The sequence below is a fragment of the Alexandromys fortis genome, unplaced genomic scaffold, assembly GCF_014885135.2.
Source record: "Alexandromys fortis isolate MF-2015 unplaced genomic scaffold, M_Fortis_MF-2015_v1.1 scaffold_167, whole genome shotgun sequence".
Lineage (NCBI taxonomy): Eukaryota > Metazoa > Chordata > Mammalia > Rodentia > Cricetidae > Alexandromys > Alexandromys fortis.
The window spans coordinates 1,469,830-1,485,500 of record NW_026068050.1 but is presented as its reverse complement, the minus strand read 5'-3'; the positions used below and the strand labels follow the sequence as shown (position 1 = coordinate 1,485,500).

Here is a 15,671-nt window from a genome sequence, read left to right as displayed (position 1 = left end):
GGCGGTGGGGAAGAGACAGAAATCTTTAATAAATAAATAAATTAAAAAAAAAGAAAAAAAAAAGAAGTTCACTGAAAAGTGGAACATAGACCCAATGGCTCCACTCTTCTTTCTAAGACTGACAGAATAGCTAGAGTTGAGTGTCTTCCCCTGCTCACAGACTCTGAGGCACCAGGATTCTTTGGTGCTACAGCGAGTTGTCTCCCCTGCTCTTTGGATTCAGTACTCACTCCCATCAGGCCATACTGGTTCTTTCCAAGCACTTAAGTAAAGACAGAAATCAGCTTGCTAGCAGTGCTGTCTCTACGTCTCTAACTCTGTTTTGGAAAAGTGGTAAGGCAAACCGCTCTTCCCTGGCACTGAGGTGGGGGGGGGCATGACAAACTATAATCATGGGTAAAGTGAAAGAGCTCCTTTTACCTGCTTCAATGTGACTTTTTGGTCAGGCTGTATGGTGTACTGCAATTTCCTAAGTGGTTTCTGGATTTCCCAAAGGGGTAAACTGGCCAATATATTAAGTCAGTGTGTCTCTGTTGGGGAATGAGGTCTCAGGCTTCCTACTCTGCTATCTTGCTTTTCTCATTGGTCTTTTTTATTACCTTCCAATGCGTTTGTCTAGATTCCTTACGGAGACATATAAAATTCTATGTTCTGGAATCAACTACAATTAAGAGAAGATGCTTAATTACTTAATGAAGAAAGCAATCCATTTTAATGTGTTTTAAACTTTTCATGCTTCAACAGAGATACTACACCAGGGTTGGCTTCTATTCTTAGGAAAATTTTGTTTTAATGACCTGTTTTTTTGTAGAGCTCCAAATAAATTCCCACAGAGCATATCCTAAAAATACAGCTTTGCATTAACATTGTAAGAAGTATGTACTTTACAGTGTTACAAATATTGATTTATATTTTTTTGAATTAAAAACCCATAACCTCAGAAACTTCATTCAAATTCCAGGCACAGTCAAATTCACCTTCTCCAAACGCCCCAGGGCACAACAGCTCTTCCATCCATCACATCTAGAAGAACCATGATATGCTAGGCACTCATCTAGGTCTCATGGACTGCTGTCTCTGGTTACAGAACTGCTCACAGGGAGTCTCTGAAATCTTGTCATTTCCTCTCCTCTCAACTGCGGGCTTCTAGAAAAAGGACTTGTATAAAGCCCTGCACCGGAGTCACCTGAGTACTAAGGCTGACTGAAGTAAGTGCCTGAGTGCTAGAGCAAGTTCAAGCAGCTAGAAGGGGAAAGAAATGTCTTAAAGCATTTGGATCTATCAGGAACCGGGAAGGCTGAAGGACCCTGAAAATTCTACTAGGTCACAATTAGTTTCTTTTCTCCATTTTTCTATCACTTCTGAACAATGTGTTGGTGACTACTCTTTATCTCTTATTTAAGGAGTATTATCAAGTTAACGGTTCATATTTCAGCTACATGTACATGAAAACCATTTACCAAGAAAGATAGAAATGTACTCAAATTTTCAAACTGTTACCAGAAACATAAAAGTCACCACCAGCATCCATCCCAAACTAGGAAATACACCTTTCTTGCCTCATTGCTACAAAGCCAGTCATAGCACTGGACAACTGACAGCTATAAGATCACAAGCCTAAAAGGAACAGAGATAATCAGGATAAGGAAAAAGGACTAAAATGTGTTTGACAAAACCAGTGTCTCTGGATCCAAACTGAGGAAAATTAACAGAACAGAATAAATACATGATGTGACAAAATCTATTACTGCCAAATTAAAAGTGTTTCTGAGAGATACTAAAACAAACAAACAAAGAAAGAAATATTAAACTAGGATTTTCAATCAAGAGGGAAATAAGCCACCTAACAAGATCTCGGCTGATAGCTGGCACTGGATAAATGCGAGCAATTATGAGGGGCTAAGAGCCAGCTTGTCTCCTTTGTGATAGACCAGGTAGAATTACCGAATGTCTTCCTTCACAGTTCCACAGCTCTCCGCAAAGGATGTCATCTCAGCATTTCTATATAAATCAAAGTTTGTGGTCTCCCCACCCCAATTCAAATGAATCTTAATCTGCAAAGCTGATAAATGCAGGTGAATTGTTTGTGAAGTCATTAGTTTCTGCAGGTAGAGTCCTCAGAAATGGACCAGCCCCTCCCAGGAGGCAGCTAAGGGGCCGTTCTCTGCCCTGTCAAGCCTCTGAACACAGAGAGGGTCTGCAGAAAAGCCTGACTGTGTTAGTACCTTGACTATGGACTTCTATCTTTTTTGAACAATGAGTAAAAAATTCCCCAGTGTATAAGAGCTACACATCTGTAGTATTTTTCTCATGGCTGCCCAAGCTAAGACATAACCTATCTTACTCCCTGTGCAGGGATTTCCTAGAAGGCTGGGATCATAGCCTTGTTTCACTGTCTCATAACATTTCTATTAATAATTTCCCCTTAAAAGCATGAAGAATCAAGATATATTTTTCTTTTACAGTAAGATTTTGTTCCTTCTTTCACATTTTAAAGCCCTTCTATTCAGTTCCGTGTTCTACTTAAAGTAATGTTTCCTCTTCCATTATTGACAGAATAAATTCTTCCAAACAATTATAGTGTACAACTGAGGGAAAAGATTGAGACTTAGTATTTTCATCATTCTTACTTTAAAATAATTTTAGATCAACAAATTCAATTTAAAAATAGTAAACCCAGTTAATCCAGTGTTCCCTGCTGTCAACAGAACCACAGTACAACTACTGAAAGGAAGAAAATAGGACTGAGTGAATAAAATGAACTGTTTTACAAAGTTTATTTAAATCTGTTTCCCCATTTATCTCTCTTCCTGTTCAGGGTCTCATATTACACTTAGTGGCTGATCCTCCTTAGTCTCCCTGTACAGTGACAGTTTTCACTGTACCCTGCTGAAAACTGCCAGTCAGTTATATTGTATAGGTGGTTGTAGCGAGCTGCGTGGTGTCACACCTGATGGAGATGTATAATCAACTCCTGAGATGGCTAAGGCCTGACCTATGCTATGATCACGCAATGATTATCAGCTGCCTGCATATGCGTGAACCCATGGGCAGTGCCCACCTGGCAGTTCGGGGTTGGCAGCCCATGCCTACTTAAGGGCTGGGAGAGGTTTGCCCAAAGAGAGAGGTCAAAGAAAAGGGAGAGGTCAAAGAGAGGAGGAAGGAGAGAGAGAGAATGGTAAAGTCCTGGAATAAACCGCAGTGAGAAGAGTTCCGGTGTGTCGCGTCATTCCTTGCTGGTCGAGGTGGGACGTGACAGGTGGTCCCTGATTTGACTCTTGACTCTGTGATTTTGATCTATGTACTTTTAAAGTCAGATTCTCAGGGACTCAAGTGACAGTGACCTTTTAAGAGTATTCTGAAAATTAAATGAGGCAATATAAATTATGTCTTTTTGTCTTCTTTTTTTACTACAATGTCTTACCTATATTTTAGTGACTTGTTTTGTAAATAAAACCACGTACAATGAGCCTTTGATTCATACACGTTGCCTCACTGTAAATAGCTGGTGTTATCGTCTATGGCAATGCTAGCCTGCATCTCTGCTAGCTTTTCCATATTGCTCTCTCTAATTCTTGCTGGTATGTCTGCATATAAGACTTCATAGTCACCTTATGAATTTTATAGCTTGTGACCCAATAATCAGTAGGTACTGATTTATTTACTCATATATTCATTCAATGTTATACCAAATCTCTCCTCTGTTAGGATACTGGACATAGTAATAAGCTACTTGTCTTCATGGATTTTAGGACTAGTGGGAAAACAGATAAATAAATAACTATAATTCAGTATAATCAGGTTTATGACACGTGATGTCTTGGATCACAAAAAAAGCATTCTTAAAGCTGGGATTGGGAAAACAGATTTGGGATTTCATAAAGAAGATGCTCTTGTGCTTAAATTAAGGCTGCAGAATTCAGAGGAAGGAAAGGAAGAAAGGGAGCAGAGGTGTGGGGCTTATGGAGAACAATTAGGGCCACGGAGAATAAAGGCAAGTTGGCTCTGGGAAATCTCCTGTGCTGTAAACTTCCAGTGCCAATACCTCAGGGGCTCAGAAAGCTCACCAGGAAACTTCTGGTCCCAGGGCTCTGAAGACTGCATTGACAGACCTAAACCTTTGGATATTATACTGAGCTTACCTCATCTAACATCTGTGAATGGAGGTAAAATTTAAGGTGATAACCGGCTGCCAGCTCACATCCTAAGTAGTTTGCCCTTCCTGACAAAGGCATTTCCTAAATTTTTTTTAAAAGAGTAAATGGCCATAAACCCCCTTTTAATCAGCACTTTTAACATACATGGGTGAGAGGCTCTGAGGCTCTCAATTGTCTCTTGGTAACCCCCATTCCTGTGGCTGTGGAGGTTTGGCATTGGGTCTACCTGATGCCAGAGCCAAGTTTAACATGCAAATTGGCGTTCTTCACAGTGTTACATACCCATTACTCCTTCAATAGTAGTATTACGAGACTTTGACACAGAATGTTCAAGAGATTTCACTGTCAGTTCCTGTTGTACATTCTTAACTGTCTTCACTGCCCTACCCCCACCCCTGCTTTTAAATTTGAACAGTAAATAGGCTGAATTCTTAGTTTTGGTCACAGGACTATTTCTCAAACTTTAACAGCTTCTTACCCAAGGCACTAATATTACATACCGTCAGTTGGTGTATCAGGAGATCCATTAAGAAGGTAATCTTGTTACTAAACAGAACATCAGTGCAGTTTTCTGAACAGTTATTGCAGGTGAGGTTGTAAACATTGATTGCATTGCAGAGAGACCTAATAGGAAGAAAAACACCATTTGTAAAACCTGAGCAATTCTTCTCCCAACAATTTAAAATAATAAAGTCAATGGTATGCAAGAAACAGGCATGAGATGGAAGCTGCTTTACAAAACCAAGCCAGAAACCATTAGCACAGGCCCATCAGTCAGACAGAAAAGGCGGTTATTTTTATTCAAGTGCAGCGCTCATTAGTACCTAGCAGCTCTTACTAATGTCTATTAGTTACAGGACAGACAATGCAAAGAATTTTCTAGTCTTTCTGATAATTTCTTCATTTAAGATCAGACATCAACCAGGAACCTCAGTCTTTTAAATAACACCCAGAAGAAAAAAAAAAAGACTGCCAAATTGCCTGTTGCCAGATCAGCCGGTCCATGACAAGGCAGCTGAAAAAAACAGTGTAGAAAAGCTGGAGCTATTCCCCATGAGGTAAGCCCTACAGTTCTGGGAAGAGAGTCCTACACTGTTTGAAGGGGTATGAACATGGATCTGGTCCTAGGTAGATGAGTATTTCTTCCCTCGAGACTCCAAACTAGTCATGGACCCAAGCAATCCGAAGAAAACCTAGCCATAGGTTTTTTTCTAGAGGATATTAAGAAAAACCATTTTATTAATAGTTCAAAGAAACTTAAAGCAGTAAGTTCAGAGGACATGGTACTCTTCTGAATGTTTTGTAGTCTGGGCCTAAAACTACTTGTGTGGGCAATGTTTATTTACTTTGGCTTGTCTGACTGAATTTTCTGCTTAGTCTTTCACAACCATCTTTCTAGGACAGTAATTCTCAACCTTCCTAATGCTGCTACCCTTTATTACAGTTCCTCATGTTGTGGTGACCCCAACTATAAAATTATTTTTGTTGCTACTTCATAACTGTAATTTTGTTACTGTTAGGAACTGTAATGTAAACATCTGACATGCAGGATATCTGGTATGTGTCCCCTGTGAAAGTGTCATTTTACCCAGAAGGTTCACGACCCACAGGTTGAGGACCACTGTTCTAGGACATTTGTTGAATTGTAACTTGTCAATCAGCAGATTCGACATTACCTGGGAACTTTAAGAAATGCAAATTGCCAAGATCTACTGTATACCTAGTCAACAGAAACTTGTGTCTTCATAAAAATTTTGCAGCCAGCTGGGCGATGGTGGCGCACGCCTTTAATCTCAGCACTCGGGAGGCAGAGGCAGGCGGATCTCTGTGAGTTCGAGACCAGCCTGGTCTACAGAGCTAGTTCCAGGACAGGCTTCAAAGCCACAGAGAAACCCTGTCTCAAAAAACCAAAAAAAAAAAAAAATTTTTTTCAGCCAGAGATGAGAACCACAGGTCTCAGAAACACCATGTGAGCATGCATGCATGCATCCATCCATCCATCCATCCTATACTGAAGGTCCCTGTGATATGCAATACATGTGCTACACAGATAAGACAGGTAAGTGCCCAGGGCTAAAGCTTTAGTGGGAAAAATAAAGTGAGGCGTCCCTGTTGTAATAATGCTTGACATGGCTGCTCCTGACCCAGAATTACTGAGTCTCTGGAAGTCAGGTACAGTAGCGTGTATAGTGAAGAGTAGTGCTGCAGGAACCAGGTACTTCTAGGGCGAGTCCCAGATTATCAGTCAAGATTTTAGCAGGTTTCTAATTCAGCATGCCGTCACCTATTTCACATGCTTAAAAACTAGATAATATTTAAGTTTCCCATGATTGTCATGAGAATTAAATAATGACAAAGTGGATAGGGAAATACTTAATAATTAGTAGGACTCATTATGTAATATTATTACAGTTATTTGATAACAAGAATAAGAGTACAAGTGATTTTTCCATAAGGTAAAATTTGGTGTTTATGATTATAAAAACAATAATAGTATATTTGAGAAGGCGATGTATAAGGAAATGGTAAAACACTATTAGGAGAAAACTGACTATTTTTAATGCCATCCTTTCCCTCCTGTTGTAAGTATTTCTCGGTAACACTTAGTGTCTCCTATAATACCAGCTTTGAATTTTTTTAAAAGAGAAGCAGAATCTTACCCAGAAGCACAAACCACAAAACAGAAAACAAGAATTGTACTGGTTCAAGTGGAAGTGAAAGTGGAAGATGGAGGGCTCTCCCTCTCAAAGAACCAAAGACTTCCTCAGACGCATCCCTTGGAATGCAGAGGAAACAAATGCACTAAGATACAGCTAAAATTTAACCTGTAATTTCTGAGTACCTAAGGGCAATCACAGCTTAACAACTGTGGGGGTAGAGTCAGCTGAGCTCCTTCCTAAAACGTGTGGCCTCTGATGTACCAGAGCCCCAGGGCATCTGTGCAGCATCACTGACTTTGTAGTCAGGTTCAGAAGTCTTCCAGTACTTTTCTGAACCACGTCCTCTATGAATTCCTTTCTTATAAGGGAAACGGAAAAAAATGCTGCAAAATTTTAAAAATACTGAACAGTGCTTTGTCTTATGGACTAAAATTTTAGTTCAATCATTCTCTTAATATTGTGCCCAACTTCCAATAGCACAAATAATTTTTTTTTTTTTTTTTTGGTGAGTAAGAACTCTTTGTTGTGAACTGGAGAAAAGTTTCAGCTGATTTAAACAGAAAAGCGGACAGGCTGTTAGATATATTAATAGAATCTGGGAAATCCTTCTATGTCTGCTACCCAAATCAAACACTACCGGACTGGCCTAAACAAGCAAAACAAATCCAAAACACGACCAGGCATGATATGCCTCACCCTGAATGTGACTTTGGGCTTTATAAACAGTAGCCTCCAACTCTTAAAGACTAGAGTTTGGATACCCCTGCTTTACTTCATTAACGCCAGATTCAGAGTCTGGCTTAAGGCCTCAATCACCTGCCTGACACAATGAAGTCTAGGAGGTAAATACCTGCTTGCTCCTTTCATAATTGCTGGTTATGATGAAATGGGTAAAAGGAAATGAACATTTTTAAGATTTTTAAACATACTGCCAAATTCAAACTGACTTCTAGAAAAAAAAAATTTAAACCAATTTTTACTCTAAGGTACCTCTCTCCCATCCATGTTATGGCCAATACTGACTACATCTTCATACATTTGAGCGCAAAATAAAAATTCTACTTTAATTTTTTTGTTTTTATTTTTTTAAAAAGTAACATGTTTCATTATGGCATTTTTCACACGTAATTATTCTGCTGATTCTGTTTCCCCGGCTCCCTGCTTGTACTCTTCTACCTATGGTCAGTGTCCTGTTTTGCTTTCCTGTGACACATACTCTACCACATAGCCCATGAAAACTGTATTTCCCCTTATAGTTCCCATTCTAATTTCAGGATTTATACACACTTACATACACATATTCACATGTAAAGCCAGGATCGACAAATAAAAGAAGAATATACAATATCTGTTATTCTGAGCCTGGAATCCATCAAATTATGGGCAATTTTTAATATTTCATTTTTCTTGATGGTCTAATAAAAAGTATAGTGTGTATTACCATGTTTCTTTTGTCCATTCATCTAGGCCAATTTCTTTGTTTCTTGTTTTCTTTTCATGACTTAAAAGTACTTTCAAATTATAAAATTAGGTAATCATTCATGTGTATGTTTTAAAAATTATCACTGAGTGATAATTTTATGGTTTTCATAATTCACTCTATCAGTTTATTTTAAGTTTATTTTGGTATGATACATAAGACAAGAGCCTCAAGTGATCACCACTGAGATGAGTGAAGAGGACTGCCCTTCGTGTGTTTACAGTGACACACATGGAGAATAAATTCTCTGGTTTCTTTGGCAATTGATAACTGCCTTTGTGTTAATATTGTATTGTGTACTACTATGTAAATTAATGGTAGGGTTAATTCATATACAAAATTATAGGTCTCCAAAAAACTATTAAAAAACCCTGTGAGAATGCTGGGCTGAACTGTTCAACTCTAGGACTGCACCCAAGCTGCCTTTGCAGCTATCTGTATTTTTGTAGCCTTAAGTATGAATTAATATTTTTGTGTTTAAGTCAATCAAATTTTTACAGCTTGTCTTGAAGATGCACTCCAAACCAGAAGCCGAGGCATAAGGAAGTGTACACATAAAAAGCACACACCTTCTCTACCATCCTCTGTGCTCAACAAAGAAACCCTCCCTGGGAAAGACTTTACCTCTGAACGGTCTTAGGTTCACATAACTTGTTCAAGAAACTATGTTCAAATAAGGAAGAAAAGAACAGGGAACCAAACTTTCAGGGTGAGGAAAAACTTGTGTACGCAGTGAACTTACTTGAAAGACAATCTTTATTTGAAGAGCACCTGGTTTAAAGTGCACACTGCTCTGAACCCAGCTTGGGTGGTCTGTTCAGCACCCTCTCTGTAATTTTAAACGTGAATGACTTGAAGCACTTTCCCACATCAAATAGAAAGCTCCAACTTTTCAAAGAAACTTCTCAGGAGATGTTAAAATCTCACTGCGTATTCTGTCAAGAGTGTACTGCAGTGCTGGTCTAAGATACAGACTTTCTTGCCCCAAATATACTTATGAATGGTTTTCTTTTGTCAGAAAATTTCTTACTGAACATGCTTCCTCTGAGAAACAGAGGACAGAAAAAAGGCATGATAAACTAAGCCTTTTATTGAGAGGTGCAGGAGTGTACATAGAGAAATGATGGTTGGCCGGGCAGTGGTGGCGCACGCCTTTAATCCCAGCACTCGGGAGGCAGATGCAGGCGGATCTCTGTGAGTTCGAGGCCAGCCTGGTCTACAAGAGCTAGTTCCAGGATCGGCACCAAAGCTACAGAGAAACCCTGTCTCGAAAAACAAAAACAAAAAAAACAAAAAAAAAAAAAAAAAGAAAAATGATGGTTAAAGAATGCAACTAAATACATATCCAGTACGTTAAGAATCACTTAAATGTAGGTTCTAACACAATAGTAGGGGATACTTCAATATCGTGCTCTCATATTCAGAGAGGTCTTACAAACTGAAATCAATGAAGACATCTCAGAGTTAAATTATACCATAGATTAAGTGGATACAACAAGTGTCTATAAATATACTATTCAACAGACAGAGAATACACTTTTTAAAAAAAATATCAGATGGAACCTTCTGTACAACTGATCACATGGAAGGCAATAAAGCAGCCCTTAACCCAGAACAAACAAACAAACCACAAAACAAAAACTAATTTTTAACTTACCAAAGCCACCATGAAGTAGAACTAGAAATCAGCAACAAGAGAAACCTTAGAAACCAGCAAAGATATGGAGATAGCACGCTTATGAACTAAAAGTGAGTCACTGCGGAGATCAAGAAAGCAGTTCAAATATTCCTAGAACCCTCGCAGCATGGTGACACATATCTTTAATGCCAGCACAAGTAGAGGCAGGCAGATCTCTGTGAATTTTGGGTTAGCCTAGTACATATAGCAAATTCTAGGCTATGTAGTGAAACCCTGTCTGAAACAAAACTATAAGGAAATGAAAATGATAGCACTACCGATCAGAACCACTGGGCTACAGCCAAAGTGCTCCTAAGCAGATGTTTCACTGCTGTAAATACTCCCATTAAAAACATTAGTGAGATCTCAAATTAACAATGTAATGATGTACATGAAGGCTCTAGAAAAATAAGAAGTCAAAACCAAATCCCAAGTAATTAATGAATCAGATAAAAAGAATATATAGTGTCAATGAAATGGAGAGTTACTCTTAAAAAATTAGTAAGATTAATAAAAGAAAGACAGACAAACAGAGAGAGAGAGAGAGACAGAGAGACAGAGAGACAAAGAGCACGCTAAATCCAACTTAATCAAATAATAACTGAAAATGGACTTTGTTACAGAAGATGCCAGTGAAATCCAGAAAGTCATTTGGGAATACTATAAAAGCTTGCATTTTAAAAATCTGGGAAATAAAAGAAATGAACAAATTTCTAAACTCACTTGACCTTCTAAAATTAAATTCAGAACTCATAAACAAACAGAATAATAACAAGCAACAAGATTGAAGCAGTAATTAAAAGTCTCTGCAAAGAAAAGCCCAGGGCCAGATGTATCCACTACTTAATTCTATTAAACGGTCAAGGAAGCTCTTAGACCTCAAACTGTTTTGCAAAATATAAAGGGAAGGAACACTACCAAATTAATTATACGATGCCAGAACTACTCTGATATTAAAACTAGATTCATACCTTACAAGAAAAAAACTACAGATTAATTTTCCCAATGAACACACATGTCAACATTCTCACACATGTATGTGTATATCCATATATATTTCTATATGTCTATATTTTGAATAGAATTATGCCATTTGGGCTGACGATGCTTCTCACAAGAGTCAAAGACAAACAGAAACCTCAGTTCCAGGCAAAAGAACTTCTTTTTAGGTTGTTTGGTCAGGGTAATCCCAGATACCCAAAACTGTTATAGGGTCTTGCTGTTGCCCATAATTGTGTCCCAGAGGTGGAGGATAAGTCCTTTTTGTTGAACTCACCACATACTTCAGGCACAGGACTTAGAAGATTCCATCCAGAGCTGACCTGAAAGTTTCCTATCTGAGGTCTAGTTTCTCTGGTGCCAGAGGTGCTGTGCTGTCAAGAGGGTGTGATGCTTGTGAACCACAACAATGACCAGCTTGGCAAGATAACCTTAAAGCTGCAGTAGCGGAACTCATATCTTGCCAGTAACCAATAGAGGCCTAATTGGAATTAAGGCCTGCTCAACAGTTTATCTTGGGATGTCCAGCACTAAATGATAGATCTACAACACAACTCATACATCTAAGGCACAGGAAACATCACAGAGGAGGGGCAGAAAGAACCAGGGGCACCAGAAAATCTGCTGTGAGACTGTGTCTCCTAGAAGTGACAAAGAAGATCTGCCCATGATATTTCAAAAACATGGCTTCCCAAGAAAGACCTGAACAAGGACAATACCAAGATATGCTACGTGAAAGAGGAAAATATCATGGGGTCCAATCCCAAAACAAAGAACTACAGGCACCTACTGACTGTTGAGAGAGGGATAATTAGCCTTTCCCAGGGACGAGCTCCTTAATTATACAATACCAAGTGGTAAGCCCTGAAATCCTATCCACAAGTAACACTAAGTGAACTTAGCAGATTGTTTTAGAGAAAGGAAAGAGGAGTAAAATAATGCAATTATATCTTAATTAAAATAAAAAATTTTAACAACCCCCCCTGAAAATTAGATTCAAGTGCACCCAAAGAACGTCCATACAACATGACCAAGTTGGTTTCATTCCAGGGATGGAATACTGGTTTAACATATGGAAATGAATAAATACAATATGTCATATAAACAAATTTAAGGACACAAATCAATCATTTCAATAAAAGCAGACATGGCATCTGAAAAAGTTCAGTGTGCCTTTAAAACAAATCCTAAAAAAGTTAGACTCAGAGAGAACATTTTTCAACATAAAGGCATATGACAAAGCTGTAGCAGTCATATTAAATGGAAAAATACTGAATGAAACAAAGAAAACTACTCTTAATTTTCATTCAAAATAGTAATCAAATCTTAGCTGAAGCAATAAGACAAGAGAAATATATAAAAGATACAAAGAGGAAAGGAAGAAGTGAAACTATCCCTATTTGTAGATAACATGATTCTGTACTTAAAAGGTCTTACAGATTTCCCCCCAAAATTTTTAGGTGTGATAAACACTCTTAGTAAAGTTAAAAGATATAAAACTAACATGCAAAAATTAGTAGCTTTCCTATATAATAATGAAATTACTGAGGATGAAATTAGCTGAAACAACTTATACACAGCAGCTTCAAAAACAACATACCTAGGAATACACCTAAGCAAGAAGGTGAAAGGTCATTACAATGAAAACTTCAAGTCACTGAAAAAAAAATAAATTGGAGAAGACACTAGCTGACAGAAAGACCCTCACGTGCTTGGACTAGAATTACTATTGTAAGAACCGATCATGGGCGCAGGCCCAAGCGGCGGGCGGAGACACCGGCACCCAGACGCGGCGGATGCGGGATAGTCCAAGCATGAAACAGTGAAGCCCACACTGAGAGCAGATCGCCCCACTACAATTAAGAACGGATCATGTTACCAAAAGCAATCTACAGAGTCAATGTGATCTCGTCAAAACTCTAATGACATTTTTCACAGAACTAAAAAGATCCTAAAATTCATGTACAAACACAAATGATCATGGATAGCCAAAAGAAAAAGAATAAATAATACTAGAGGTATCAAATATTTGATTTCAAATGTTGAATTCAGAGCCATACTGACAAAGACGGCATGGTATTGACACAAAAACAGACTGCTAGAGGAATGAAACAACATTAATTACAGAGTTCCCCAAAACAAATCCAAAGAGAGTTATAGGCTCCTAATATCTGACAAAGGTGTAAAAAATATGCACTGAAAAAGTACTATCAAAAATAATGCTGGAAAACAGGATATATACACATAGAGAAAAATGAATTAGATCCACATTTATCACCAGCACAAAAGTCAATTGAAAACAGATCAAAGATCTTCAAATCTTAAGATGCTGAAACTGCTAGGGGAAAACGCTTCAAGGTACAAGCAAAGATGGGACTAAATAAGTGTTTTCTGTTTAAATGCGAGGACCTAAATTCAATCCCGAGGTCTCACCTAAAAAAGAATGGCAATGGTTGTGTCCAACTGTAATCCCAAAGCTGGGAAGGAAGAGATAGGAAGATCCAGGCAGCGGAGCTTCATCAGCAAGCCCCAAGCCAATGACAGAACCTGCCTCAAAAACAAGGTGGACGAAACTTGAGGAATGACACTGGAGGTTGATGTCTGGCCTGTGCGCACACCTGTGGGTGTGTACCTGAACACATAATACATGAACACACACACACACACACATACACACACACACCCCTAAAAAAGATTTCATTATCATTTGAAATAATCCTACAAATTGACAAACGGATCTCATAAAATTAAATGAAGAGACAGCCTACAGATTGAAATTTTTTTTTCTCAGATAAAGGATTTACATCTAGAATGATTAGGCATCTCTTGGGTATATTCCCAAAGTGGTATAGCTGGATCCTGAGGTAGGTTGATTCCCAATTTCCTGAGAAACTGCCACTCTGATTTCCAAAGTGGTTGCACAAGTTTGCATTTCCACCAGCAATGGATGAGTGTCCCCCTTACTCCACATCCTCTCCAGCATAGGCTATCATTGGTGTTTTTGATTTTAGCCATTCTGACAGGTGTAAGATGGTATCTCAAAGTCGTTTTGATTTGCATTTCCTTGATGGCTAAGGAAGTTGAATATGACCTTAAGTGTCTTTTGGCCATTGAACTTCTGTTGAGAATTCTCTGTTCAGTTCAGTACCCCATTTTTTTAATTGGGTTATTTAAAATTTTAATGTCTAGTTTCTTGAGTTCTTTATATATTTTGGAGATCAGACCTTTGTCTGATGTGGGGTTGGTGAAGATCTTCTCCCATTCAGTAGGATGTCTTTTTGTCTTAATGACAGTGTTCTTTGCTTTACAGAAGCTTCTCATTTATCAGATTTTCATGTGTATATTCTCGTAGATATATGAATTATACTTTTATCTTATATATTTTAGTAAATAAATATAATAAAATATATTCAGTTCTATTAAAAAGGATTTACATAGGAATATACAAAGGGCAGCAAACATAGACAACAAATCATTAATTCAATAAATGGAAGAAATACAAAGGTCAATAAGTATTTGAAAAAGTGTTCAACGCCCTTAGCCATCAAGGAAATACAAATTAAAACTACTTTGAGATTAATTACTTTGAGACTCCACCTCATTCCAGTCAGGACAGACATGAGCAGGAAATAAATGACAACAGATGCTATGAGGACAGAGGGAAAGAGGAACCCTCTTCATTGTTGGCGGAGTCTAAACTGGTACAGCCACTATAGAAATTAGCATGGAAAATTTTCACAAATCAAGAGCAAACCCCTATATGACTCTACTATATCATTCTTGGGCATATATCTTGGGCATATATCCGAAGAATGAAGTCAACACTAGTTATACATGCATGTTACCACTGCATTAATTACAAAGGCTAAGAAATGGAACTGCCCCATCAATGATGAATAGAAAAAGAAAATATGGCACATGTATCAAATGGAATTTTATGTATTTATAAAAAATGAAACATGACATCTGTAGGAAAATGAATACAAGAGGACATCATTATATTAAATGAAATAAACCAGACTCAGGCAAATACTTCATGTTTTCTCTTAGAGGCAGACTCTAGACTTGCATGTCTATCTGCATGTTGTGTGTTTGTGTGTGCCCTATGTGTGAGTGTCTAGGTCTCAAGACAGAAAAGAGACTGACAACAGGAAGAGGTGTGAAAGGGGAAGATGGAGAAAGACACAGTGTATGACACAAAAGCAAACGGGAACAATGTGGGGAGAGGGAGGGCAATGGGTAAAGAGAGATTCATAAGAATAAAGTATGCATGAATGCAAATACCACAACAAATCTCATTATTTTACATGCTAACTTAAAAAGCTAAAAAGATGTGTTTCATGAAACACTGTAAAGTTCTGTTTTAAAGATACCTAGTAAATAAGATGTCTTGCCAGCAAGAAATTTAGATTATTAGATTACAAGAAAATTAGATATTACTGAAATTTAAACAGGAAGAAATTATTCAATTTTGATATTTTTTTCACAACAGAGAATTTAGATTTGTGGCACATTTTGGTAGTTTTTTTAAAATTGAAATTGATAATTGTGACAGGTGACTCAGTGTTAGTTATTGAGAAAAGGTTAAAATTTCTACCATTTGTCCTGCATTGTTTTTCAAGTTTGCTTTTAAAAATCATATGAAATTTAATGTGCCACAATGCACGTATGATTAGAGGACAGCTTGTGGGAATCTT

General features: G+C 37.9%; 1 protein-coding gene across 4 annotated transcripts in view; it reads right to left on the bottom strand.

Moving 5' to 3' along the window:
• The window catches only part of Scaper (S-phase cyclin A associated protein in the ER), a 467,165-nt gene that overhangs the window by 76,717 nt on the left and 374,777 nt on the right, over positions 1 to 15,671 (bottom strand). For all 4 annotated transcript variants that reach the window (XM_050119436.1, XM_050119434.1, XM_050119435.1 and 1 more), the window contains one exon: positions 4,658 to 4,781. In XM_050119436.1, coding sequence (XP_049975393.1) covers positions 4,658 to 4,781 — 124 coding nt within the window. The remainder of the gene's footprint in view (positions 1 to 4,657; positions 4,782 to 15,671) is intronic.